We start from the raw sequence: 24,515 nt of genomic DNA on the forward strand, positions 1-24,515 counted from the left end.
GCCTCCACACATGAGGAAACAACACACGGTCAGTAGAGGGACGAGACGGGCAGCACCACACGCTGAACATGTCAAAACCTTCAGGGCCCCGGGCACAAAACCTCCACCCACACCAGGACCGAGCCTTCCTCACTGTTCACGGTATCTGAAGGTTTGAATAGCAATAGTGAGCATGGACTAAAGCAGGGGCTTTATGTGTATACAGCCAGATCAGCATCACTTGGCTGAGCTTTATGAGACATATCCTCATTTAAAACATTGTGTCTGATGTAACTATTTAAAAGAACAGGCTTGTTAGGACCTGCTTTGCTCCGTAAGTGCGTAAGGTGAGGTCAGTGGGACATAAAATAAAATACCTCATAGTGAACAAATGGCAAACAAATTACTCTTGATATTCATGAAGGAAGTCATCAAATGCGATACGAAATGATGAGCCAGCGTGTGTGTTCTCTCTCCGTTGGGTCGATGGTTTCCGAGCTTAACGGATCATATTTAACACATGTCCTGGATGGGTCTGGATGAAATTGAAACGTATTTTCATAGTTTAGTTCAAATAGCAGAGGTGGAGAAGTATCTGCACCGCCCTCTAGTGGTGGAATGGGTGAAGGCCTCGTGCAGAAGTGTCTTTCAGTTGATATGAGAACAAGCCATTAGAAGCAGGGACTGGGAGTAAAACGAGACTCTGTGAAGGTAACAAACTGTGTGTGTGTGTAACATATCACACTAACCAGGGCCAGAGCAGCGCTCGCTGTCTAAGGCCGCGCACCGAGGAGAGCTGGGGTTAAATATAATCTCATCTAAGCTTTCGTTCCCCAGTGACAGATGGAGAACGCATCGGCTGGAGGTCTCTGGACTCGTGTAGGTGTCGGCGCTGCGGTGTCCTCCCCGACACCCCCCCCCCCCCCCCCCCCTGGATCACACGCTGATCGGGCCTTCGTTGGAGCAGCGCGTCCCCGTGAAGCACGTCCGTGTCAACAGGCACGTGTGTCATGGCCTCATATGCAGACTTTTGTTGCGTCGGCTGCTGCTCTGGTGTCTTCACCGATGCAAAACTCTCAAAAGTCTCAATAAACGTGCTTCATGCAGATGCGCAGCACGGGGAAGCGCACCGTAACAGCCGCTGGGACCTTTGGAGGTGAAGAAGCAGAGTAGGAGGCGACGACAGCTGCATTACAGACCTGGCAGAGCATCTTCAGGGACACGTTAGATCGTCCCACCGCTCATGTCGCCTTCTTAATCCGTCGTGGCTAATGGACCGCCTGAAGTTTTAATGTGAACTCCCCAAGTAACTAAATCTCCGCAAGACTTCCAGTCACCAGCGCGTCTCGCTAACAGCGCACTAAATATATCCCGTTTGCACGGCCGGCTGTGCACCAGTGCAGCTCCACTCCGGTGCTGCAGACATCTGGACGTTCGCCTCAAGGCCGCTCCAGGTCAGAGCAGAGCAGCTGGAACTTAACGGAGATGGAAAGAGAAGAAGAAGAAAAAGGAGCAGAGTCTGATGATGCCTGTAGAAGAAGAACTACAGGAGAAGCGAGACATGTGCCATGAAATGGTGGCAATCAAATTAAACCTCTCTTTGGGAAACGAGGCGTTGGAATAATGTCCTTACTCATTTTCTGTCTTTTTCTTAATTTAGGAAACCGCGTCTGCCGTGTCTCTGCGCGACTCCGACACAAGCGGAGCAGAGTTTCCCTCCGTGAAGGCCGGAGCCGTCTCTGGTTTCCCTGTCAGCATCTCCTGTAACACGGCCGCCACTGGGCGATGGGGGGATTTTGTTGCCCACCAACAGCAGACCTCCCGCAGCCCGGCGGTGCGTTCAGGGCCCCTGCCAGACAGTTATTTATTGCGATAAGTCTGGACTCCCTGACATTAGTCGACTTCTACTGAGCTGCAAGGTCAGAACAGCATGAGACCAGTCGCTGAGTCGGACACTGATGCTGCAATATTAGGGATTTGATCAACTGGTGAGCAGATATTAAAATCAGCCCTGACATAACCACGTGATGCTTTTTAGCCTCTTCAGCTCATCAGCCTGGTGTCGACTGCACACTTGGTCGACTCGTCTTCGCTGGACTCCTGCTTTAAGTGTATAAAGCGTGATTAGCAACAGCGGGCTGTGTTGTCGTTTTGTCTAGTCGACACTCGGGTGTTTATGTGGCGCCCAGCCGTCATCTGAGGTGTCGCAAACCGCACTCGGCCTCACGGAGATGCCTTTTTTTACATTTTGTCATGCGCCTGTATTTGAGCTCCAGGTGTATTTTTAAAGGGCGCCCCAGTACGTCTGCGTGGGAACGCTGCACGTCGGTCAGCGCTCTTGTTGTTGACTCCCAAATATTAATCCCAGGTCCTAAACACACACACACACACACACACACACACACACACACACACACAGCAGCTCCCGTCCAGTCACAGATAATAAGAAGACGCGAGTCGCTAATGTGTCTGTGGCTCCACGTGGGCTCAAGGATGAACTGATCAGGTTTTGGTCGACAGGTGTTCAAATGAACAGCGTTCCAGATTTTTTGTGGCCTTACTTGTGAAGGCAGGACTGGTTTGGGGAGAAACCAGAGCTTTCTGGCTCCATTATGTAAAGCAGCTGGCTAATTGAATTCATGAATTCATCCCTAGTCATGATCACTTAAACAAGCAATGTTTAAATCTTATTCTCAGTTGCATTTTATCTTCATCCAGCCCAACTTGTAATGCCCACGTTTGAAGTATTAGCCTATAAATAACTAATTATTACAAGCGACCTGCATTTTCTGTCTGGTATGATCAGCCTGTCCTGTCAGACCCCTATTGAGACCTGTCAACGACCCCTATTGGTCCGCGGACCTGTGCGCCATGTGGCCCAGACTTTAGTTAGCCGCGTCTCTGCTCCCTTTAGGCTGGAATGTGTGGAGCGGCTGTCTAGCGCCTGGGCGCCGCAGCTTCGTGCGCGCGTGAAGCACGGAGCCACCCCACGGGGCTCCATCTCTGCGGGGCGAACCTGCCACTGTGGCCATGAAGACCGAGCGAAGCTGCGAGGACGGGGATCGGAGCCTCCGAACGGCGCCTGCCCCGGTGATGCGGGACGAGAGCAAATACGTGGACGTGGGCTTAGCGGACTCAGAGGAGAAGCGCTCGTGCTCCGGTGAAGTGAACCGCGCGTCTGTCGCTGATGACAGTGACGCCGGAGCTCCGTGCGCAACTAACGCACGCCAGGTCGCCGTCGTTGTCAAGGAGAGCTCCTCTGGTCCCGCGACGTCATCGGGTCCTCAAACTCCCGCAAAGTCGGGGGAATGCGCCGCAGCGGGCGACGACGACGCGTGCGTCCCGACGCAGCCCGAGGCGACCAACCCGGAAGGCGGCGGGCGCGACGCGGCGGCGGGTGAAGAGGAACGCGGCGATCACGATCACCTGAGTAGGAAGAGCGAGTCGGACGACGACGAGGACGATGATGTCAGTTTGGTTCTGTCCGATGAGTGCGTCCCGTGCGCAGTAGAGGACGAGTCCCACTACATTACCACGCACGAGATCCAGCTGTGCGAGCTGTCGGACCATGAGGCGGACTGCGACCCCCGGGGCGGCTCCTCCGCCAGCTGGGACGTGGAGGACAACAACCAGGCGTACTCCTTTGTCGACTACGCGCCCTTCGACGGCGACGGGGCGGCGGGGGTCAGCACTCCGCTTGAAAGCGATCCGTGCGACGCGTCCAAGCGCAACAGCTCGGACGAGGGCGCGTCCAGGGCGCGGCAGCAGCGGCGGCCGCCGCAGGCGCAGCGCGGCGGTGGGCGGCAGATCCACCTGTCAATCAGAACCACCTCGCGAGCTATAAATGACCCTGGCAGCATCCACGAACGGGGGAATATTCTTTATCATGCCAGGCGCCCCGGGGACATGAGCCGCTATGTGTTAAGGGGAGTTGATGGGAAGACGGAGACGCTGTGTGACAGGGCCAAGTGCTTCATAGCCGCGCCCGGACGCCTGCACGTCGGCAAATTGAGGGGCAGGGAGCTCACGGAGGGTTCCAGCGGCGAGTCCAGCGCTGTCAGCGAGCTGGACGACGCTGACAAGGAGGTGCGCAGCCTCACGGCCAGAGCCTTCAAGAGCCTGGCGTACCCGTACCTCGACGCCATCAATTTCAGCACCTCCAGCGAGTCCTCCGCGTCAGAGCGCGGCGTGGGGATAAACAGGTGGTCCACGTTCGTGGACCTGAAGTATGGCAACGTGAACCTGTCACGGGGCCTGGACCCCAACAAGAGAGCCCCGTTTGAGATAGCGAAGAACCTGGAGAACAGGATCAACCCCCCCACCAGCAAGATCTTCACCCTGAATGGCGCCCCCCACGGAGCCGCGTCGTCCACCAAGCAGCTAGAGCTGCTGGGTCAGTTCGGCCAGGGCCACGGCGGGCTGATCAGGCTCACGGAGACGCTGAACTTTCGGTGTAATGTTAAATCGGGAATGTCCGGGGGAGAAAGACGCGGCGGCATCGCACAAACCCCCGCGGGGTCACGTTCCACGGATGAAGTTACGCACGCTTTGCCAAGCGGCCAGAGGAGAGGGGCCAGCAGGAATCCGCCGGCAAAAACCATGGAAGGCACGCAGAAGAAGGCCATATTCGCGTCGAGCCTGATCAAAAATGTCATTTCCAAGAAGATGCAGTTCGAGCAGGAGCGCAAGATGGAGCGGGGGGAGATCTGCGAGCCGCGCCGCGGGGCCCCCCCGTGCGCCGCGCACGCGGAGGGCGACGGCCACGGGCGGAAGGGGAGCAGGGAGCTGCACAGGCAGAGCTCCAGGTTCTCCGAGAGCGGCTCGGACCTCGCCATCGTGTGCCTGGACGACCTGGGGGACGTCGTGGACGGCGGCTCGTGCGACGGCAAGAGCGAGAGCGAGAGCCGGAGACGCGGCTCGGTCGCTCCCGCGGCAGAAACTAATTTGGAGCCGTCGGACGAAGCCGGAATCGATACTAAAAAAGGCGCATTGGAAGCGTGCAGGAGCACGCTGCTGCGCAGCCAAAATAGCGCCTTCAGATGCTGGAAGGACGAGGAGCTAGGGTTTCAAACGGATCATAAAAGCGATCAAACCCCGGAGGAGAAGCCGCCTGCAGCTCGAGACGAGGACGCGGAGGACGAGCCGCGCGCGGCGGCCGGCGGCAAACTGACCAAAATGTCCCATTTGTTTGTGCCAAGTATCCAACTGCCGCCCGGCGACGCACGGGACGGACGGCAGCTGCGGGACGGGCCGCGTTCTCCACGCGCGGGCGAGTGCGGGATAAGGCGGCCAGCCGAGCACACGCTGCACGTGGCACACTCCAAGAGCGTCACCGCGTCCAAATCGCCCGAAATCAAAATCAACTTGAGGAGCGTCAGAGACAGTAAAGCGGAGCCCTTCGGCGTCTCCAAGCTGCGCGCGCCCGACATCGGCCGCGGCGCAGCCGCGCGCAGAGCGGACGACTTCAGGTGCCCGGCGCTGGCGGCGGCGCTCAAGGGGGAGGCTTCGGACAAAGTGCCGCATTTCTTGGTGCGAGACATTCGAGACAGCAAAGGCAAGCTGCAGACGCCGATCCACCAAGTGAGAGACGTGCGCAAACTGGTCAAAAGCTCGTACCACTTCGTTTCTCTGGACAACAACGAGAACAAATCGAACGCTGCGTTTGCGGAAAATCACTCGGAGCAGAAAAAGCAAGCGCCCTCCAGGAACCTCGACTCCGTGTCCCCCATAGTCATCCAATGTCAGTCTGTCAACACAAATAATAACGGGCAACCGAGTGGAAGCTCAGACTTGTCAGGACCAGAGCTGGAACCGGACCGATCGTCTCCAGAGGGCGCTAAAAGCGCGCTCCCGCAGAGAGCGGCGGAGAGCGCGCCCGTGGGCGCCTCCAGCACCCCAGCGGACGGAGACGGCGGGTCAAAGAGCTCCAGAAAACAGGAGAAGCTGTTGGATATGGCGGACAAGAAACCCGAGTCCAAGGTTCTGAACCAGGTGGCGCTGGAGAAACTCCAGGCCGCGGTGAAAACCATGGAGCAGCTGTATGTGTTCGAGAAGAACGAGTGGAAGAGGAAGAACGAGCCCGAGCCCCTGACGGACAGCCACGTGCTGTCCCTGTTGGCCAGCGGGGAGCACGGGGGGCCCGAGGAGGACGGCGCCAGGCCGCCCACGGACCGGGCCTTCAGCAGAGACTCCTACCCCGGCGCGGCGAGGACCCCGCCGGCGCCGGGGGAGCCTCCTGCCGGCGCCGGCGCCGACGGCGTACTGCGGCGCGAGGACAGGGACCCGGTCGGGGTCCCGCAGGCGTCCAGCGGCCGGAGCGACCGGCTGGCGGCCAAGTCGCTGCAAACCTCCAGCAGGAATACGGCCGGCCAGAGCCCGAAGACGGGCCCCAACGCCAGGCCGAACCTCGCCGCCCAGGCGACCTTCGGCGCCCAGAGGTCGTCCAAGCTGCCGGTGTCGGTGAAAGTCGGCCAGGCGCGGCGAGGCGGGAGGGAGGGCGCCGACGCCAGGGCGCCGGACAGACGCGCGGAGGAGCTGTCGGGGCCCTCGGGCGACGGCGGGAACTACCTGACCATCCCGGTCAAGTGCCGAGATCGGGCGCCCCTGCGCTCCTTCAGCTCCACCAGCCCGCCGGCGCCGGGATGCAGCACCCGGGTCCAGGAGGACTTCAGCCAGACGGCCTGCTCGCCGGAAATCCCCTCAGCCGCCATCTACCACTCTCTGCCTCTGGGCATTTCCCCCAGCCAGCCACAGGTCTACTGCTTCTCCCCGGCCATCACCCCCACGCCCCTGGACCCCTTCCAGGCCACCCAGAGGAAGATGCTCCTGGACCCCAGCACCGGGAACTACTATCTGGTGGACACGCCGGTGCAGCCCAGCACCAGGCGGCTCTTCGACCCGGAAACCGGTCAGTACGTGGATGTGCCCATTCCCCAGCCCCCCATGACCCCTATGCCCATGCCCCTCTCACCTCTGGCGCTCAGTCCGGGAGCTTACGGACACACGTACATGATCTACCCGGGCTTCGTGCCCGCGCCCCAGGTGATCCCCGCCCGGGCGCTGGTGCACTCGCAGGTGTCGGTGCAGTCGGAGATGGAGAGCGGCGAGAAGCCCCCGGCTGCGCAGACGGAGGGCTTGTACATGGAGAGCCCCTTCTACATGGCCACGGGCAGGTCCTCGCAGGCCGCGCCCAGGGCCCAGCAGCAGGCGGGCGCCGGCAGGACGCCGCCGGGCGGCGCCGGGGCCAAGCGGCCCGTCATCAGCATCACGTCCCAGCAGGGGCCGCGCATCATCGCCCCGCCCTCCTTCGACGGGACCACCATGAGCTTCGTGGTGGAGCACAGGTGAAGCCCACAGGTGCGTCTCTCAGCCCTTCACTGTGAAGTTGTAAACACAGACAGGAAATGTATGTTTCAGAATAAAAGCTGAACGGGAGGGTGCGGCTCAAAATGACCTTTACAGATTTACCGTTTTACAACGTTCAGTAACAGACTAATTGTATAGTTTGCGGCTGAGATGATGATATGAGAGTCTTCCTGCCGTAGGTGTTGAATGCGTGCGCTGCATGGTGTGTGCCAGGCTGAAAGGTCAGCTAATGGCAGGCGTCGGGTATGCGTATACACGGAGGGCTCCAGCTGCTGCCGGCCGTCAGGAGGCGACCCGGCAGTCGGAGTCGCCGCGGGGTCGGCTTGGCTTTTTATAGGAGCTGTCATTTAAAGGCGGAGAGAGCGGGGAGCCGGGTTCACATGGCCTCTGATCAGCAGTTACATAAACACAGCAGCAACAGCAGCAGATGGCTGAGTGTGCGGACTTCCCCTCCTCATCAGAGCATGAGCGGCTCGATGTTTGTGGTTGGTTTAGTGGTTCTGAGCGTTACATAGCAGACTGATTGACTGATGCATTCATTTTAAATGAAATTAGAGTTTCAGAAATATAAGTCTAATTATTAGTAAAAGGAATATTCAGTGCTCGTTCAAATACTTCCTTGTTTCATGCTCAATGAGACATTTCCCATTAAGTCTCCACCCATGAATCTGTTTACAGTATTGTCAGAGAAGAAACCAGGAAATAGTTTGCTTTTGAGAAGAGATGCACTTACCAAGATAATCTATAATAGAAATCAAATCTACAAGATCTACTAAGGAATACAATAAGGAATATGTGGGGAACTGGGAATGCTAATGAGTGAATGCTAATATCCTGATACTACTGACTGGATAAACTTAAAGGTATATTTTAGAAGCAGACGCCTGAATAAGGGAAAGCGAAAGCAACTGTCACTTCGTCTGCACTGCCTCGCTTTTGTATTTCTTTGGATCAGACAACATGGCTTTTTGTTCAGCAAAAGAAGATCTGACTTGTCCGATCTGTTTTGACATCTTCAAAAATCCAGTGTTGCTGTCCTGTGGCCACAGCCTGTGTAAAGACTGTCTGCAGACCTGGTGGGCAGAGCAACTTATTCATTCCTGTCCGTTGTGTAAAAGGAGGTCCTCCAGAGACGACCCCCCGAGTAACTTGGTACTGAAGAACCTGTGTGAAGCCTTTTTACAGGAACTTTCTGCAGAACAGGATCTGTGCGTTCTGCACTCTGAGAAGTTCAGGCTCTTCTGTCTGGACCATCAGCAGGCGGTTTGTGTCATCTGTCGAGATTCAAAAGCCCACGAAAATCACAGATTCAGACCCATTCCTGAGGCAGCGCAGGAGAACAGGGAAATGCTCAAGACAAAACTGAAACCCTTACAGGAAAAACTGGAGCGCTATAATCAAGTAAAGTTCAGCTGGGATCAAACGGTCGAACACATCAAGGCCCAGGCTCAACAATCAGAGAAGCTGATTAGGGGTGAATTTAAGAAGCTTCAGGATTTTCTACGAAAAGAAGAAGAAACCAGGATCACAGCCCTGAGGATGGAGGAGGAGAAGAAGAGTCAGGTGATGAAGGAAAAAATCACCACTCTGAGTAAAGACATAGTAGCTTTGTCAGAGAAAATCAAAGCGGCAGAGAAGGAACTGAAATCTGAAGACCTCACATTTCTTCAAAACTACAAGGCTGTAGTGGAGAGAGTCCACTGGCGTCCTCTGCTGGAGGATCCACAGCTGGAGTCAGACGCTCTGATAGATGTGGCGAAACACGTGGGCAACCTGGGTTTTAACATCTGGGAAAAGATGAAGGAGGAGGTTTCCTACAGTCCTGTGATTCTGGATCCAAACACAGCTTTTCGAAAACTCCAGGTTTCTGACAATTTGACTAGTGTGATATTTACAGAAACGGAGATGCAGCTTCCCAGAAACCCAGAAAGGAATGAGTACTACTTCTCTGTCCTTGGATCTACAGGTTTTAACTCAGGGGCTCACAGCTGGGAGGTTCAAGTCAATAACAATGCTGATTGGTCAGTGGGTGTGATGGGAGAGTCTGTGCAGAGGGAGAAAACGATACTGCATGGATACTGGGCAATATGGTATGTAGGAGGTAAATACAGAGCATACGTTCCGTTATACACAGACAAAGTTCTGTTAGTTTGGTCTCATATCTGGAGGATCCGAGTAGATCTGGACTGGGACAGAGGAAGGCTGTCATTCACTGATGCAGATACAAACACACAAATATACACTTTCTCACACACTTTCACTGAGAGAATGTTTCCCTTTGTAGGCACCGCTAATAAAAAGCTACTGAAGATTGTACCTGGTAAAGTAAAACTGCACTTAGACACGTAGACATGATGGAAAAGTACAGAGATGGTCAGATGGAGCTGATTTGTGTCTTTGTGCATTTAGAGAAGCCGTATGACGGGTGCAGAGGCCTCATGATACTCTTTATGCCCATGTATTGTTTTAACAATAGTACTGCTTTTGTTACCAATTATTTTACTTTCACTTTCACTTCTCGGAACACAAGAATGTTTTTTTAGTGACTGGGAACTTAAGAGTAAGGTTTTGAAATAAACAACTGCTAAATATTAGCTGACACTTTCATACGACTATCAGAAAAACACAATGGCTAATGTGCAAATGTTAAAATTTATGGAGACGCCTAAGTGACATGATTTATTAGCGCTGCTCTGTCCAGTGTCACAGTGAGTGTATGGCTACACATTTGTAAAATATAATAAACACAAGTTTGTAACACGATAGGAAAAAAACATCCGCCATCAATGTATTTTATATTTCCAATGTTTGGACGGAGACAATATTTTCCAGAGTAATTTGTTATGTATGTCTGGATGTACTGTAATATGCTTGATCATGTTTTTGTATTAATGTTATGGAAACACAATTAAGCAGAATATGTATTACAACACACTGTAACCTTTATGTTCCATAGACTTGTGGCTGAATATGTACTTGTACATTTTTTCTTGTCTTCATCGTGACACCTTTTTTACTGTCACAAAGTATACTGTAGTTGTGCACTTTGATTTATAGATTTTATTATATATAGTATTTGAGTTTTTTTGTTATTCACTTCATATGTTTTATGCTTCTTATGTATTTATGTGGTTTCTTGTAAAATGTGTTGAAACATTTTTGTGTCATGCGCTTCCCAATTCTTCAGTGCAGATTAAATAAAGCTTTTTGAACTTTACAGTAGCAATCTCTTGTCCATGAGCACTCTATTATTACTTACACTATTATGTCTAGTTAATCATCACTTTTATGACAGTTTAACAGCTTAAAACTATAACTTTTATATTTAAAATAACTTTTGTTCATCTGTGCTTTCTAAATTCCCTACAGGGCTGAACTCTGACAGGAAGCTGCGCTGCTCTGGGTTTTGGCCTCATCGTTGTGTTGTGTACCTTTGTGATCTTTATCAGCTGGAGGTGATACTTCAGAGCCTGGGCCTGGGATTTGTGTTTACAGGGGAGGTGTTAAGTGTATATCTCATGCTTTGTTTGTGTCATCACTTTGTAAAGTTCACAAACAATGACTTTACTTAACATTTGAACTCCAACCATGTGCTTATGTTGTCACGAAAAACTCTTACTCTGCACTTATGCCCTTCGTAGTACGAGGCTGAATATTAATTAACAGGCAGTAGAGGCCATGATGGGTAACATTTTAATCTTAGTTTCATGTTATTACCACATGGTTAGACTCTGCACAGACAGAACAGACACGTCTCTATGGATGGATTGTTCAGCCCAGTGTGACATCATATCTATATAGTGTTATCTGTACTGACACGGGCTCATTACTGTGTATATAGTAGTTTACACACTGTGGATCTGCTGGTCAGTCCATCTTTAATCTTTTTTATTTTTTGAATGAATGAATTACCATATTGTTTGTAATAGGTGTGCAGTACAGTGGCTTTTCGCCTCTATTTCTACATTTCTGATACTGTAGTAAACTTGTTTTATCCAGCCCAGTCCTGCTGACACTGACATATTGAATGAAAGCTTCTTCAGAATGTCAAATTAAATTAAATACTTAAATACAAATTTCAAATGTGCATGACATTTAATTATTTTCTAAAACTTTGTCCTCTTTTTTTAAAATCTTGTTTAAAGGACATTATGTTTAAGTGTAAATATTCTTTTCACAGGTCTGAGGCTTTGATTTTTAACTGGTTGATTTGCATACCTTGTGTGCAGCTATGGCCATTATACCACAGTACCACATTATAAAGGTACTTACCACTTACTATAACGGATCTTACATCCGTTATAGTAAGTGGTAAGTACCACTTACCACCAAGTATATCCGAGGGTAAAAGCAAGTACATTTTGTGACGTGAGGTATCTAAAACATTTAGATGAAGCTTTGACGTGAAATGATAGTGACTTGAGGAGGATAGGAGCATTTTTATTTATTCCATGGTTACATGTCTTGTCAGACATGTAACCATGGAGAATTAATATGAAAGAACAACTGCATTTTTCACCACGTGTTTTGCTTTAGTTTGAAATGTATCACCTGAAGATGTGACATTTTATGCTGATTGTAAATGTGTTTGAGCATCTTTAAAAAGTGTAATAAACAGGAAACACTTTTGCAGATTGTTGTCATCACTCATCCAGAGGTGTTCAGCGTGTGTGAGTCACTTAATTACTTTATATGCTATGACTGACATCTTTCATTTTGCACCTCAAAAAATATGTTTTAAGAATAAGTTTTAGTTGAGCTGTAGATCGTAATTATGAACAGAATCTATTTGTGCTTTTTTGGGGGGAAAAGTTGCACCCGCTTCGAATGTTATTACCCATAAAGAATGGGCTGATCAGAACTTTTCAGCGCATTCGTGCCTACTCTACCTACTCGCTAACAGCTAACAGCTAGCCAAGTTTCTACGTTCAGCAGCTTCGTACGTTATTTTGGTTAGGGTTAGGGCTGGATAACGGGTGGGGGGTTCCGGTTACAGTTAGCTAACACAATACCGCTAGCTACTTGCTACGTTATGCTAACTAATAAATCAAAATCTTCGATCCTCCCGTTTGAACAACAACCGCTCAACAGCGCCCCCACTGGCTCTGCTGGTTAAATCATCCGACCCGTGAACAACCTTACGGATAAATGACAGCAACCTACTGCACCTATTCACCGCTGCCAGCAGGTAGGTGGGCACCTACCGGCTCATACGTATGGGCTGATAACCACTGATAATGACCATTGAATGGCGCGATAATGTCCGAAGCGGCTCAAGGTTGAGTGTTTCCTTCAAAACAAAGTGTAACGCTGACCACCTGAGTGCTAAACACGCAGCAGAGTTCAAAGCTTCTCCGCTGCCTTTAGAAAGTGGTCTATCAGGGATGAAGCTGATGGATGATGCAGGATCATGTTGCAGAGCCAAAACCGTATACACACGGATGCATTTAATCCTACTGTGTCCATTACATCCAAACAGACACACACTACTACTACTCTATGGGCTTTTCCATCAGTGGTCGCTGCAGCAAATCATCCATCCACCTCATTCTATCCTGGGCCTCTGACTTCGTCACTAACACAGGCAGCGTGAGCCGTTCCTTTGAGTCATGCTGACACTCTTCTGTCGCACAACACTCCTGACACTTTCCTCCACCCGCTCCATCCCGCCCGCACTCGTCTCTTCACCTCTTTTCCACACTCCCCATCACTATTAAGCTCCTGCACCTTCTTCACCTCAGCCCCTGTAGCCTCACTGTTCTGAGGCTCATTTAGGCACAGGTATTCTGTCTTACCACCACTGACCTTCATGTCTCTTCTTTCCAGAGCTAACCTCCACCGCTCCAGCTGTTCCTCCACCTGCTCTCCACTCTCTCTGCAGATCAAACATCAATGTCCAGGGAGATTCCTGTCTGACGTACTTCTCTGCCGCTCCTGAAAACCTCAACCAGTACCACAGCTCCCCCACTCTTTCCCACATATTCATTGTGTGGCTCATCAACTTTATTACTCTGTAGTTGCTGCAGTTCTGCGTGTCCCCCTTGTTCTTAAAGATCTTTAAGCTTAAAGAACGCTTCTCCTCTGTTCCTCAGGCATCTTCTCACTCTCTAGTATCCTGTTGAACAAACTTGTTAGAAACTCCACTGCTGTCTATCATGGACACTTCCACACCTCCACAGGTACATCATCAGGACCAACAACATTTCCACTCTTCATCCTTTTCAGAGCTTTCCTCACCTCATCCTTTCTAATCTCTGCTATTTCCTGCTGCACAACATCCACATCTTCCTCCATTTTCCCCTGTTATTCTCCTCATTCATCAGCTCCTCAGAATCCTCCTTCGATCTTCTCAGCACACTCTCCTGGGTTGTTAGCACCTTTTCATCATTGTCTTTGATCACCCTTATCTCTTGCTATCACAATGGTGGAAGGACCCAAATGCACAGCTTGGCTTGGATAAAACGAGTATTTAATAATAGCGTAGTCAAGCAGGCAATGGTCATACACAGGTTTGGCAAAAGCAAAGTCCGACAAGGCGTAGGAAAAGGCGTGGTCAAAAACAATCAGACTGGACTATCAGAGACTGGACTAGAGACAAGACGGGTTTACCAAAATGGGTCACACACTGGAACTGGGATAACGGCAATGCTGGAGGGCTGGTCATGGATGAACGCAGACAATCTGGCAAGGTTACATGGCAATGGGTGGAGCACTGGGAGTACTGGGAGTGGTGATGACTAGATAGGTTGCAGGTGAGTAAATTGGAACCGGAAGTAAAGCTGACTGAAACTAACAATGGCTAGAACAGGAAGTGGCAAGAACATAAAATAACCAAAACAGTGGTGCAATGACTGAAATTATGACAGTTGCACACCCTTCCCATCTCTACCTCTCTATCTGCTAGCCTGTACAAGTCCTTCTGTCCTTCCTTCGTGTCTAACCTGTCATACAGCTCATTGTAAACTTTCTGTTTGGCCTTTGCCACCTCCCTCTTCACTCTGCTCTGCGCTTCCTTGTACTCCTGTCTACCATCCTCAGACCTTTTTACATCCCACTTCCTTTTAGCCAACCTCTTCCTCTGGATGCAGTCCTGTACTTCCTCATTCCACCACCAAGTGTATTTATCTTCTTTCCTCCATCCAGATGACTCACCCAGCACCTTCCTACCTGTTTCCCTGGTAACCTCTGCTGTAGTTTCCAGTCATCTGGAAGCTCTTCCTGACCACGCAGAGGCTCAGCTTCTGCCTGAATTCCTCACAAGTGTCTTCTTTTCTGTCCTTCCTCTCTTCTTCTTCTTTCACTAGAGTCATCTTACACACCACCATGGGCGCTGTCTGGCTGCACTCTCATCCCCCAACACTTAGTGTCACTAACCTCCCTCAAATGACCTTGTCTACATAGGATGTAGTCCACCTGCGTGCTCATACCTCCACACTTGTACGCCCCTCTGTATGAGCGACCCGCTTATGTTTGGGCTCCGATGGTCAGCAGGTTGGTTTAGTGGTTCTGAGCTTTACATAGCAGACTGATTGACTGATGGATTCATTTTAAATTAAAATAGAGTTTTAAAAATATTAGTCTAATGATTAGTAAAAAGGAATAGTTAGTACTCATTCAAATACTTCCTTGTTTCATGCTCAACATGTGAGACATTCCCCGTAAAGTCTCCTCCCATGAATCTGTTTACACTATTGTCAGAGAAGAAACCAGGAAATAGTTTGCTTTTTGAGACGAGATAGATTTACCAAGAGAATCTATAATAGAAATCAAATCTACAAGATCTACTAAGGAATACAATAAGGAATATGTGGGGAACTGGGAATGCTAATATTCTGATGCTTCAACTGATGACTGGATAAACTCAAAGGTATTATTAGAATCAGAGGCCTGAATAAGCAAAAGCGAAAGCAACTGTTGTTTAAATTTTAAAGCTATAATTTGCACTTCGTCTGCACTGCCTTGCTTTTGTATTTCTTTGGATCAGACAACATGGCTTTTTGTTCAGCAAAAGAAGATCTGACTTGTCCCATCTGTTTTGACATCTTCAAAAATCCAGTGTTGCTGTCCTGTAGCCACAGCGTCTGTAAAGACTGTCTGCAGACCTGGTGGGCAGAGCAACTTATTCATTCCTGTCCGTTGTGTAAAAGGAGGTCCTCCAGAGACGACCCCCCGAGTAACTTGGTACTGAAGAACCTGTGTGAAGCCTTTTTACAGGAACTTTCTGCAGAACAGAAATCCTCCGTCCAGTGTGAGGATCTGTGCGTTCTGCACTCTGAGAAGCTCAGGCTCTTCTGTCTGGACCATCAGCAGGCGGTTTGTGTCGTCTGTCGAGATTCGAAAGCCCATGAAAACCATAGATTCAGACCTATTCATGAAGCAGCAAAGGAGAACAGGGGAACGCTCACAAAGGCAATAAAGTCTTTAAAGAAAAAACTGGAGAAGTATAATAAAGTAAAGTTTAGCTGGGATCAAACGGCCGAACACATCAAGGCCCGGGCTCAACACACAGAAAAGCTGATTAGGGGTGAATTTAAGAAGCTTCAGAATTTTCTACGAAAAGAAGAAGAAACCAGGATCACAGCCCTGAGGATGGAGGAGGCGAGGAAGAGTCAGGTGATGAAGGAGAAAATCACCACTCTGAGTAAAGACATAGTAGCTTTGTCAGAGAAAATCAAAGCGGCAGAGAAGGAACTGAAATCTGAAGACACCACATTCCTGCAAAACTACAAGGCTGTAGTGGAGAGAGTCCACTGGCGTCCTCTGCTGGAGGATCCACAGCTGGAGTCAGACGCTCTGATAGATGTGGCAAAACACGTGGGCAACCTGGGTTTTAACATCTGGGAAAAAATGAAGGAGGAGGTTTCTTACAGTCCTGTGATTCTGGATCCAAACACAGCTCAACTAAACCTTGAGGTTTCTGTCAATCTGACTAGTGTGAGATTTACAGAAACGGAGATGCAGCTTCCCAGAAACCCAGAAAGACATGAGTGCCACATCTCTGTCCTTGGATCTACAGGTTTTAACTCCGGGGCTCACAGCTGGGAGGTTAAAGTCAGAAACGATGCTGATTGGTCAGTGGGTGTGATGGAAGAGTCTGTGCAGAGGAAGGGAGGAATTCTGTCTAGATACTGGGAAATATGGTTCAAAGATGGTGAATACAAAGCCTACGCTCCGTCATATACGGACAAAGTTCTGTCAGTTAGGTCTCATATCCGAAAGATCAAAGCACATCTGGACTGGAACAAAGGAAGACTGTCATTCACTGATGCAGATACAAAAACAAACCTATACACTTTCTCACACACTTTCACTGAGAGGATGTTTCCCTTTGTACACACGAAAAATAAAAAGCCACTGAAGATTGTACCTGGTAAAGTAACACTGCAGTTAGACATGTAGACATTCATTATGGTCCTCAGGAAACTCTTTATGCCCATGTATTAATAAACACTAGTACAGCTTTTGGTACCACTTATTTTAGTCTATGTACACACTATAATAAGTACTACTATTAGGACCTTCACTTCTTGGAACACATGAATGCTTTTATAGTGACTGGGAACCTAATAGTAAGGTTTTTAAATAAACAACTGCTAAATATAAGCTGACACTTTCATACAACCATCAGAAAAACACAATGGCAAATGTGCAAATGTTAACATTTATGGAAACGCCTAAGTAACATCATTTATTAGTGCTGCTCTGTCCAGTGTAACAATGAGTGTATGGCTACACATTTGTGAAATATAATACAAGTTTGTAACACGACAGGAAAAAAAAACATCAATGTATTTTAAATTTCCGTGTTTGGACGGGGACGATATTTTGTAATTTGCTATACTCGCACGTATATTTTTTCTTGTCTTCATACCTGACACTGTCTTTACTGTCACAAAGTATACTGTAGTTGCACACTTTTTTATTCACATCACATGTTTTGTGGTTCTTATGTATTTATGTGATTTCTTGTAACATGTTTGTCCCATGCACTTACCAAATCTACAGTGCACATTTAATAAAGCTTTTTTTCCCCACCAATGAACCAATCTCTTAAACTTAACTTTTATATTTACAATAACTTCTGTTCATCTGTGCTTTCTAATTTCCCTACAGGGCTGAACTCTGACAGGAAGCTGCGCTGCTCTGGGTTTTGGGTCCGTGCATGAAGTGCAATTCATTATTCATGTGTAAAATGAACATTGAATAACGTATTTTTATGCTGTGTTTCATTTCCGTAAGTCGGTAAAACACATTTGCGATATACTAATTTACTCATTCTCCTTTTCTCCACTTTGAAAACGACCCACATTGTTAACATTAATCAACATAACAATCATTTATTTAAACATTTATTTAACCAAGTGCTGACAACTGTCGTTTACGTTACGACTCATGGCGTTTGCTAAAGGAATGACAGGTCAGTCAGCTCGCCACCGTCGGGTCACTTACAGAATCACCTGCCAACAAAGCTAAGTTTTCTGTGCATCCTGCTTCATTAGGAATGCAGCGACATCACGACCTTCTCGACACCTGATGAGAAAGAATTTGGCGCATCTGCGGTGTTCCGGTGATTTTTAAGTTTACAGTAAGACTGAAGTCGCGTCCTCCTGCTTGGCCGGTTGATGCTCTTATGCCCAGGAAGACGCTCTAATGTTGTGCCGATCTTTGCAGTATTCTAAACAGTGATTTATTACAGTTTATTGTGGCTCTTTAGACATGCTCCATCATTGGACTTCCTGTCTCAGAGCCTGCTTTACCTGCGGGAGAATAACAGCCACTCAATCTGCCTCACAATAACTGAACTCATTGTGAGCCATGACTGCCCTAATGTGCATCGCATCATCTTTGTGAGGCAGATTCTGAGGCAAAGTGTGTGTGATCAGATGATCTGTCACGCAACATCAAGGTGTTACTGTATGTACAGAGCAGATGAGTCCCTGCAGAGGATCTTTTTATTTTCCACCACCTACTTTCAATATTGGTTTTGTAGTCATCATACCTTGCATTGAACATCTTACGTGCAGATGACAGATGAACCAGAAACAACAGTGCATCCTGGAACACTGTGGGTTCACCTCTTGTAATGCAGTTCTAAATCATAGCTCTGCATGCTGTTGTTCTTCTGGGGTGTGGAAGGGATTTTGGCCAAAAGAGGACATTCGTGTCAATGATGACTGTCTCTCTGCCTCATATAGGTTATCGACACCCTCTCTATTTATCCGGCCTTGGTGTCATGGATCAGCATCTGGTCGTCACTGTTATTTTCCACCTTGCTTTCCGGTTTTATTTTGACACTTCTTGTTTGGTTTCCTGTCTGTTCTAGGTTCTGTTCTACCACTCTGTCATATGTTTCACCAGCTGTGTTTAGTCATGTGATCATCAGCTGTTTTGTGGTAATCATTAGTCAACCTATTTAGCCTCAGTATGCACCTCATTCCTTTGTCAGATCGTTTTGTGAGAACACCATTGTGCCATGTTTCATCGCCAGTCTAGTAAGCTTCTGTTTTTGCTTTGTACTTACCTGTGTTACTCGCTCCTTGTCGGTACCTCTGTCAGTGTTCTTTATCCCCGGTGCCTGACCGTGCGAGTATTTTTTGCTTCTTATTTTGACGTTAACCAGTCTGTCTTTTAAACGAATTACCAGGCTGAGTTTGGTCTCCGGCTGTGCATTTGGGTCCTGCATCACGATCGCGTTCCGGCGGTCCGTGACACTCGGGACCAGCACAGAAGTCACTGGCTTGCAACCCCTGTGGCTTGATTTGAGCATATTTGCATTATGTTTATTTTAAAAAACACAATCATGTGAAATCCCTTTTTTCATTTATATAATACTTAAAAATTATAAATATGTTTTATTAGGTACAAGAATCTTTTTTTGAGTGTGAGCGGCTCGGTTATGTTTGGGCTCCGATGGTCAACAGGCAGGTTTAGTGATCTGGTGCTTTACAGATCAGACTGATTGACTGATTTATTCATTTTAAATGAAATTAGATTTATTAACAGAAATATTAGTCTAATTATTAGTCAAATAAATATTCACTGCTCATTCAAATACTTCCTTGTTTTATCACCTTCTGGGACATGCCCCAATATGTCTCCTCCCATTCACCTGTTTACAATAATTTCAGCGAAGGAACCAGGAAATAGTTTGCTTTTGAGAAGAGACGCACTTACCAAGAGAACCTATAATAGAAGTCAAATCTACTACAGAACATCAACATCTACTAAGAAATACAGAAGGAATACGTGGGGAACTGGGAATGCTAATATTCTGATTCTTCAACTGCTGACTGGATAAACTTAAAGGGATTTTTAGAAGCAGACGCCTGAATAAGCGAAAGCGAAAGCATGCTTGCAAGCTGTTGTTGAAATTTTAAAGCTATAATTCGCACTTCATCTGCACTGCCTCACTTTTGGATTTCTCTGGATCAGACAACATGGGACTTTGTTGCACAAAACAAGATGTGACTTGTCCGATCTGTTCTGACATCTTCAAAAGTCCAGTGGTGTTGTCCTGTAGCCACAGCGTTTGTAGTCTGTCTGTCTGTCTGCAAGACAGGTGGGCAGAGCAACCTAATAATTCCTGTCGGTTGTGGAAAAGGAGGTCTTCCAAAGATTACCCCCCGTTTAACCTGGCACAGGATTTTCTACGAAAAGAAGAGGAAACCAGGATCACAGCCCTGAGGATGGAGGAGGTGAAGAAGAGTCAGGTGATGAAGGAAAAAATCACTACTCTGGGCAAAGACATAGTAGCTTTGTCAGAGAAAATTAAATGCACAGAACAGGAACTGAAATCTGAAGACCTCACATTTTTTCAAAACTACAGTACAAGGCTGCAGTGGAGAGAGTCCACTGGCGTCCTCTGCTGAAGGATCCACAGCTGGAGTCAGACGCTCTGATAGATGTGGCAAAACATGTGGAAAAACCTGGGTTTTAACATCTGGAAAAAGATGAAGGAGGAGGTTTCCTACAGTTCTGTGATTCTGGATCCAAACACAGCTTATGGAAAACTCCTGGTTTCTGACAATTTGACTAGTGTGAGATTTAGAGAAACGGAGATGCAGCTTCCCAGAAACCCAGAAAGACATGAGTGCTACATCTCTGTCCTTGGATCTACAGGTTTTAACTCCGGGGCTCACAGCTGGGAGGTTCAAGTCAGAAACGATGCTGATTGGTCAGTGGGTGTGATGGAAGAGTCTGTGCAGAGGAAGGGAGGAATTCTGTCTAGATACTGGGAAATATGGTTAAAAGATGGTGTGTACGGATCCTACGCTCTTTCACTGAGAGGATGTTTCCCTTTGTAAGCAATATCAGTGCAAAGCCACTGAAGATTGTACCTGGTAAAGTAATACTGCACATGTAGACGTTCACTCAGGATACTCTTCATGCTCATGTATTGTATCAACAATAGTACTGCTTTTGTTTCTTCTTATTTTACTGTATGTACACACAGTAATAATTACTACTATTAGTAGTTTCACTTCTCAGAACACGTTTTCTTAGTGACTTGGAACCTGGTGGTAAAGTATAAAAATAAACGATAACTGCTAAATATCAGCAGACACTTTCATACCACCATCAGAAAAACATGATGAATAATGTGCACATGTTAAAAGTTATGAAGATGCCTAAGATGCTGCTCTTTCCACTGTGACAGTGAGTGTATAGATACACATTTGTAAAATATAGTTACAAGTTTGTAATGCGACAGGGTCATTTGTCAATTTGTAAACTGAAAAATATCAGTCAATTAATGTAATTTAAAATTCCAGGTTTGGATGGGGGAGAATATTGCTATGTACTGTATGTCCACATGTTACGTGCTATGTATACAAATGTATGTGTATATTTCTTCTTGTCTTTATATGTCATGTTTCACGCCATGTCCTGTTGTCACGTTTCCGTGTACGTCCTGTTTTATTTTGTAGACTTCCTGTTATCAGTTCAGTTCTTCACTCCCTAGTTCATTCACCTCACCTGTCTGTAATCAGTAATCAAGTCACTGTGTATTTAACCACCACCTGTGTCCTTAGTTCTCCGCCAGATTGTCGAGTTTCCTGAGTTTCCTTAGTTCCCTACCTCGTTCCTGCGTTTCATGTCTAGTCCTTCGTGTTTTGATCCTGATTGTCTTGACCGTGTATCCTGCCTGATCCTCGTTTGTACCGCCACCTGTAATAGAACCTGGACTAACCAACTGACCGTGAGTTTGCTTAAATCCTTGTCTGTACCTCCACCGAGATCTTTCGTGTATCGACCCTTGCCTGATTACTGGACTAGAGATTGCCTGCTCCTCCTTGTACTTCATTGCTGAGACCTCTTGTGTATGACCTGGACCGTCTGACCCTGCCTTGCAAAATAAACCCGTGTTCTACTATCATCGCGCCTCTGTGCTGTGCATGTGGGTCCGCTGCCTGCCCCAAGTCTGACAGAACAATCTGGCCAAACTTGGACCCAGCCAGCACTCAGCCTCCGGTCAGGTCAGTGACTGTTTTTTCTTGCTTCTTTTTTTTGACGGCGAGTATTATTCACCCGAGGGAGCATGGAGTTCACCTGCGCCGAGCTACCTAGCGATCTACAAACTTATTTTAAAATCCTCGCGGAGGATTACCGAGGGGCGATTAACCCGGAAAACCAGCGCAGCGCCGTGGAGGTGGCGATATTGACTCTGGAGGATGAGGACAGCGTGTTAGAGCGCCCCAGTGTTCGTCGCCTCTATGAGCGGCTGTGCGCGAGGTACGATGAGCTAAGCGACGCGCACCGCACCACGCCAGCGCCGGTCGCACCGCCGATGGTTTCGGTTTCCTCCTCCCAGCCCCGTCGGATCGTCGTGCCTGCACCAACCTGCCCAGCTCCATGTTTGCTCCGCTGGGAAGACTTCCTGCACTCATGCGGTCCCCCGTCTCCAGTCCAGCCGCGCGCTGTTCAGCCTCCAGCCCAGCCGCGCGCTGTTCAGCCTCCAGCCCAGCCGCGCGCTGTTCAGCCTCCAGCCCAGCCGCGCGCTGTTCAGCCTCCAGTCCAGCCGCGCGCTGTTCAGCCTCCAGCCCAGCCGCGCGCTGTTCAGCCTCCAGCCCAGCCGCGCGCTGTTCAGCCTCCAGTCCAGCCGCGCGCTGTTCAGCCCAGTCCAGGCCCCAGTTCGCTCGGGTCACGTTCAGGTCTAGTCGAGTCACGTTCCTGTCCCAGTCCAGTCCAGTCACGCTCAGGCCTTGTCCCAGCCGGAGGGCACCGTCCGTCTGTCGAGTGTTAGCCCCACCCAATCAGGCCCGACATCTACTCCGTCGAGCTTGGCAGCTGTAAGCAGTCATGCCGGCTCCGGAGGGGACGCCGTCCCAGTTCCTGTCGACCCGTTAGGGGTCCTTCCTGTCCCTGTCGGCTCCAGTAAGGACGTCGTTCCTGTTCCTGTCGGCTCCAGTAAGGACGCTGTTCCTGTCGGCTCCAGTAAGGACGCTGTTCCTGTCGGCTCCAGTAAGGACGCCGTTCCTGTTTCTGCCGGCCATGTTGCGGCCGTTCCAGTCCCTGTTCCTGTTCCTGTCGGCCATGTAGCGGCCGTTCCTGTCGGCCATGTAGCGGCCGTTCCTGTCGGCCATGTAGCGGCCGTTCCTGTCGGCCATGTAGCGGCCGTTCCTGTCGGCCATGTAGCGGCCGTTCCTGTCGGCCATGTAGCGGCCGTTCCTGTCGGCCATGTAGCGGCCGTTCCTGTCGGCCATGTAGCGGCCGTTCCTGTCGGCCATGTAGCGGCCGTTCCTGTCGGCCATGTAGCGGCCGTTCCTGTCGGCCATGTAGCGGCCGTTCCTGTCCCTGTTCCTGTTCCCGTCGGCCAGGTAGCGGCCGTTCCAGTTCCCGTTCCCGTCGGCCCTGTAGCGGTCGTTCCCGTTCCTGTCGGCTCCCGCAAAGAGGCCGTTTGTGTCCTTGTCTCCCTCGGAGCCGCAGCTCCCGCCGGCCCCCAGGAGGAGGCGGCGCCGGCTGCAGTTCCTGCGGACCTCCAGGAGGATTTGATTTATTATATATTTTATTTTTTTGGAAACACATTATCTGTTTTGTGGTTCTTATGTATTTGTGGTTTCTTGTTGTAAAATGTGTTGAAACATTTTGTGTCATGTGCTTTACAATTCTTCAGTGCAGATTAAATAAAACTTTTTTTCCCCATTTTTGAACTTTACTGTACCAATCTCTCGTCCACAAGCACTCCAATATGATTTTACAATATTAATGGCTTAAAGAAAATCAACTTTATGACAGTTACAAGTTAACAGCTGAAAAACTGAGTTTTATAACTATTATAACTTCTATTCGTTTGTGCTTTCTAAATTCCCTACAGGCTGAACTCTGACAGGAAGCTGCACTGCTCTGGATTTTGGCCTTGTCGTTGTGTTGTATACTTTTGTGATCTTTATCGGCTGGAGGTGATACTTCAGAGCTAGGGCTCATTCACATCTGGCTTTGCCTTCTCTGATTTGTGTCTATAGGGAAGGTGTTAAATGTGCATCTGATTCTTTGTTCATGTCATCACATTGTACAAGATTGTAAATACTGTAGTACTGTAGTTTACACACTGTGGATCTGCTGGTCAGTCCATGTTTGATCTTTTTTGTTTTCCAAATTGATAAATTATCACATTGTTTGTAATAGATGTGCAGTACAGTGTTGCTTGTTGTCTCTGTTTTTACATGTGAAGAAACTGATACTGTAGTAAACTGGTTTAATTCAGCTTATCAGTCTAGCTGACACTGCCATAATAAATGATAGCTTCTTCAGAATGTCAAATTAAAATCCTTGAATACAATTTTCAAATGTGCATGAAATTTAATTATTTTCTACTTCAGGGGAATGGAAAAAAAATATTTACTCCATCTAAACATTGTTTGAAAAAGGGACATTTGGTATAAATGTAAATATTTTTTTCACAGGTCTCAAGAATTGATTGATTGACACTGATTGATTTGCAAACTGTACTTTATGTGGAGTTTTAAAGAATCTACTTACCACTTACTATATACTTTATGAACAGATCTAACATAGAAGGTAAAAGATAATGCATTTGCATAAAAGGAAAACATGAATATGTTTAAAATATTTAGATGAAGTGTCAAAGCGAAATGATAGTGACTTAAGGTGAAAACATTAAGAAACATTTTAATAGTGTCTTTATTATTATTGTTGTTTCGGTATTAGCA

The 24,515-nt window shown here is 48.2% G+C and overlaps 3 protein-coding genes across 3 annotated transcripts; all 3 read left to right on the forward strand.

Annotated features, from left to right (window-relative positions):
* Positions 1-11: 11 nt before the first annotated feature.
* Positions 12-11,976, forward strand: c2h4orf54 (chromosome 2 C4orf54 homolog). The gene is made up of 3 exons (XM_055504834.1): positions 12-141; positions 817-7,335; positions 10,714-11,976. Exon 2 carries the CDS (start codon positions 3,010-3,012, stop codon positions 7,324-7,326), a length of 4,317 nt encoding a protein of 1,438 aa, XP_055360809.1. The 5' UTR covers positions 12-141; positions 817-3,009; the 3' UTR covers positions 7,327-7,335; positions 10,714-11,976.
* On the forward strand, positions 7,342-10,561 carry LOC114845298 (zinc-binding protein A33-like). The gene has a single exon (XM_029133171.3). The coding sequence runs from the start codon at positions 8,305-8,307 to the stop codon at positions 9,691-9,693; it is 1,389 nt and encodes a 462-aa protein (XP_028989004.1). The 5' UTR covers positions 7,342-8,304; the 3' UTR covers positions 9,694-10,561.
* Positions 11,977-15,013: 3,037 nt separating the features above from the next.
* Positions 15,014-17,386, forward strand: LOC114844681 (zinc-binding protein A33-like). The gene has a single exon (XM_029132229.3). The coding sequence runs from the start codon at positions 15,334-15,336 to the stop codon at positions 16,741-16,743; it is 1,410 nt and encodes a 469-aa protein (XP_028988062.1). The 5' UTR covers positions 15,014-15,333; the 3' UTR covers positions 16,744-17,386.
* The last annotated feature ends 7,129 nt before the right edge of the window (positions 17,387-24,515 follow it).

This window comes from Betta splendens, chromosome 2 (assembly GCF_900634795.4).
Source record: "Betta splendens chromosome 2, fBetSpl5.4, whole genome shotgun sequence".
NCBI classification, from domain to species: domain Eukaryota; kingdom Metazoa; phylum Chordata; class Actinopteri; order Anabantiformes; family Osphronemidae; genus Betta; species Betta splendens.

Bases quoted from the DNA above. Each gene is read 5' to 3' on its own strand.
- c2h4orf54 (XM_055504834.1), top strand. From the start codon at position 3,010: ATGAAGACCGAGCGAAGCTGCGAGGACGGGGATCGGAGCCTCCGAACG.
- LOC114844681 (XM_029132229.3), top strand. From the start codon at position 15,334: ATGGCTTTTTGTTCAGCAAAAGAAGATCTGACTTGTCCCATCTGTTTT.
- LOC114845298 (XM_029133171.3), top strand. From the start codon at position 8,305: ATGGCTTTTTGTTCAGCAAAAGAAGATCTGACTTGTCCGATCTGTTTT.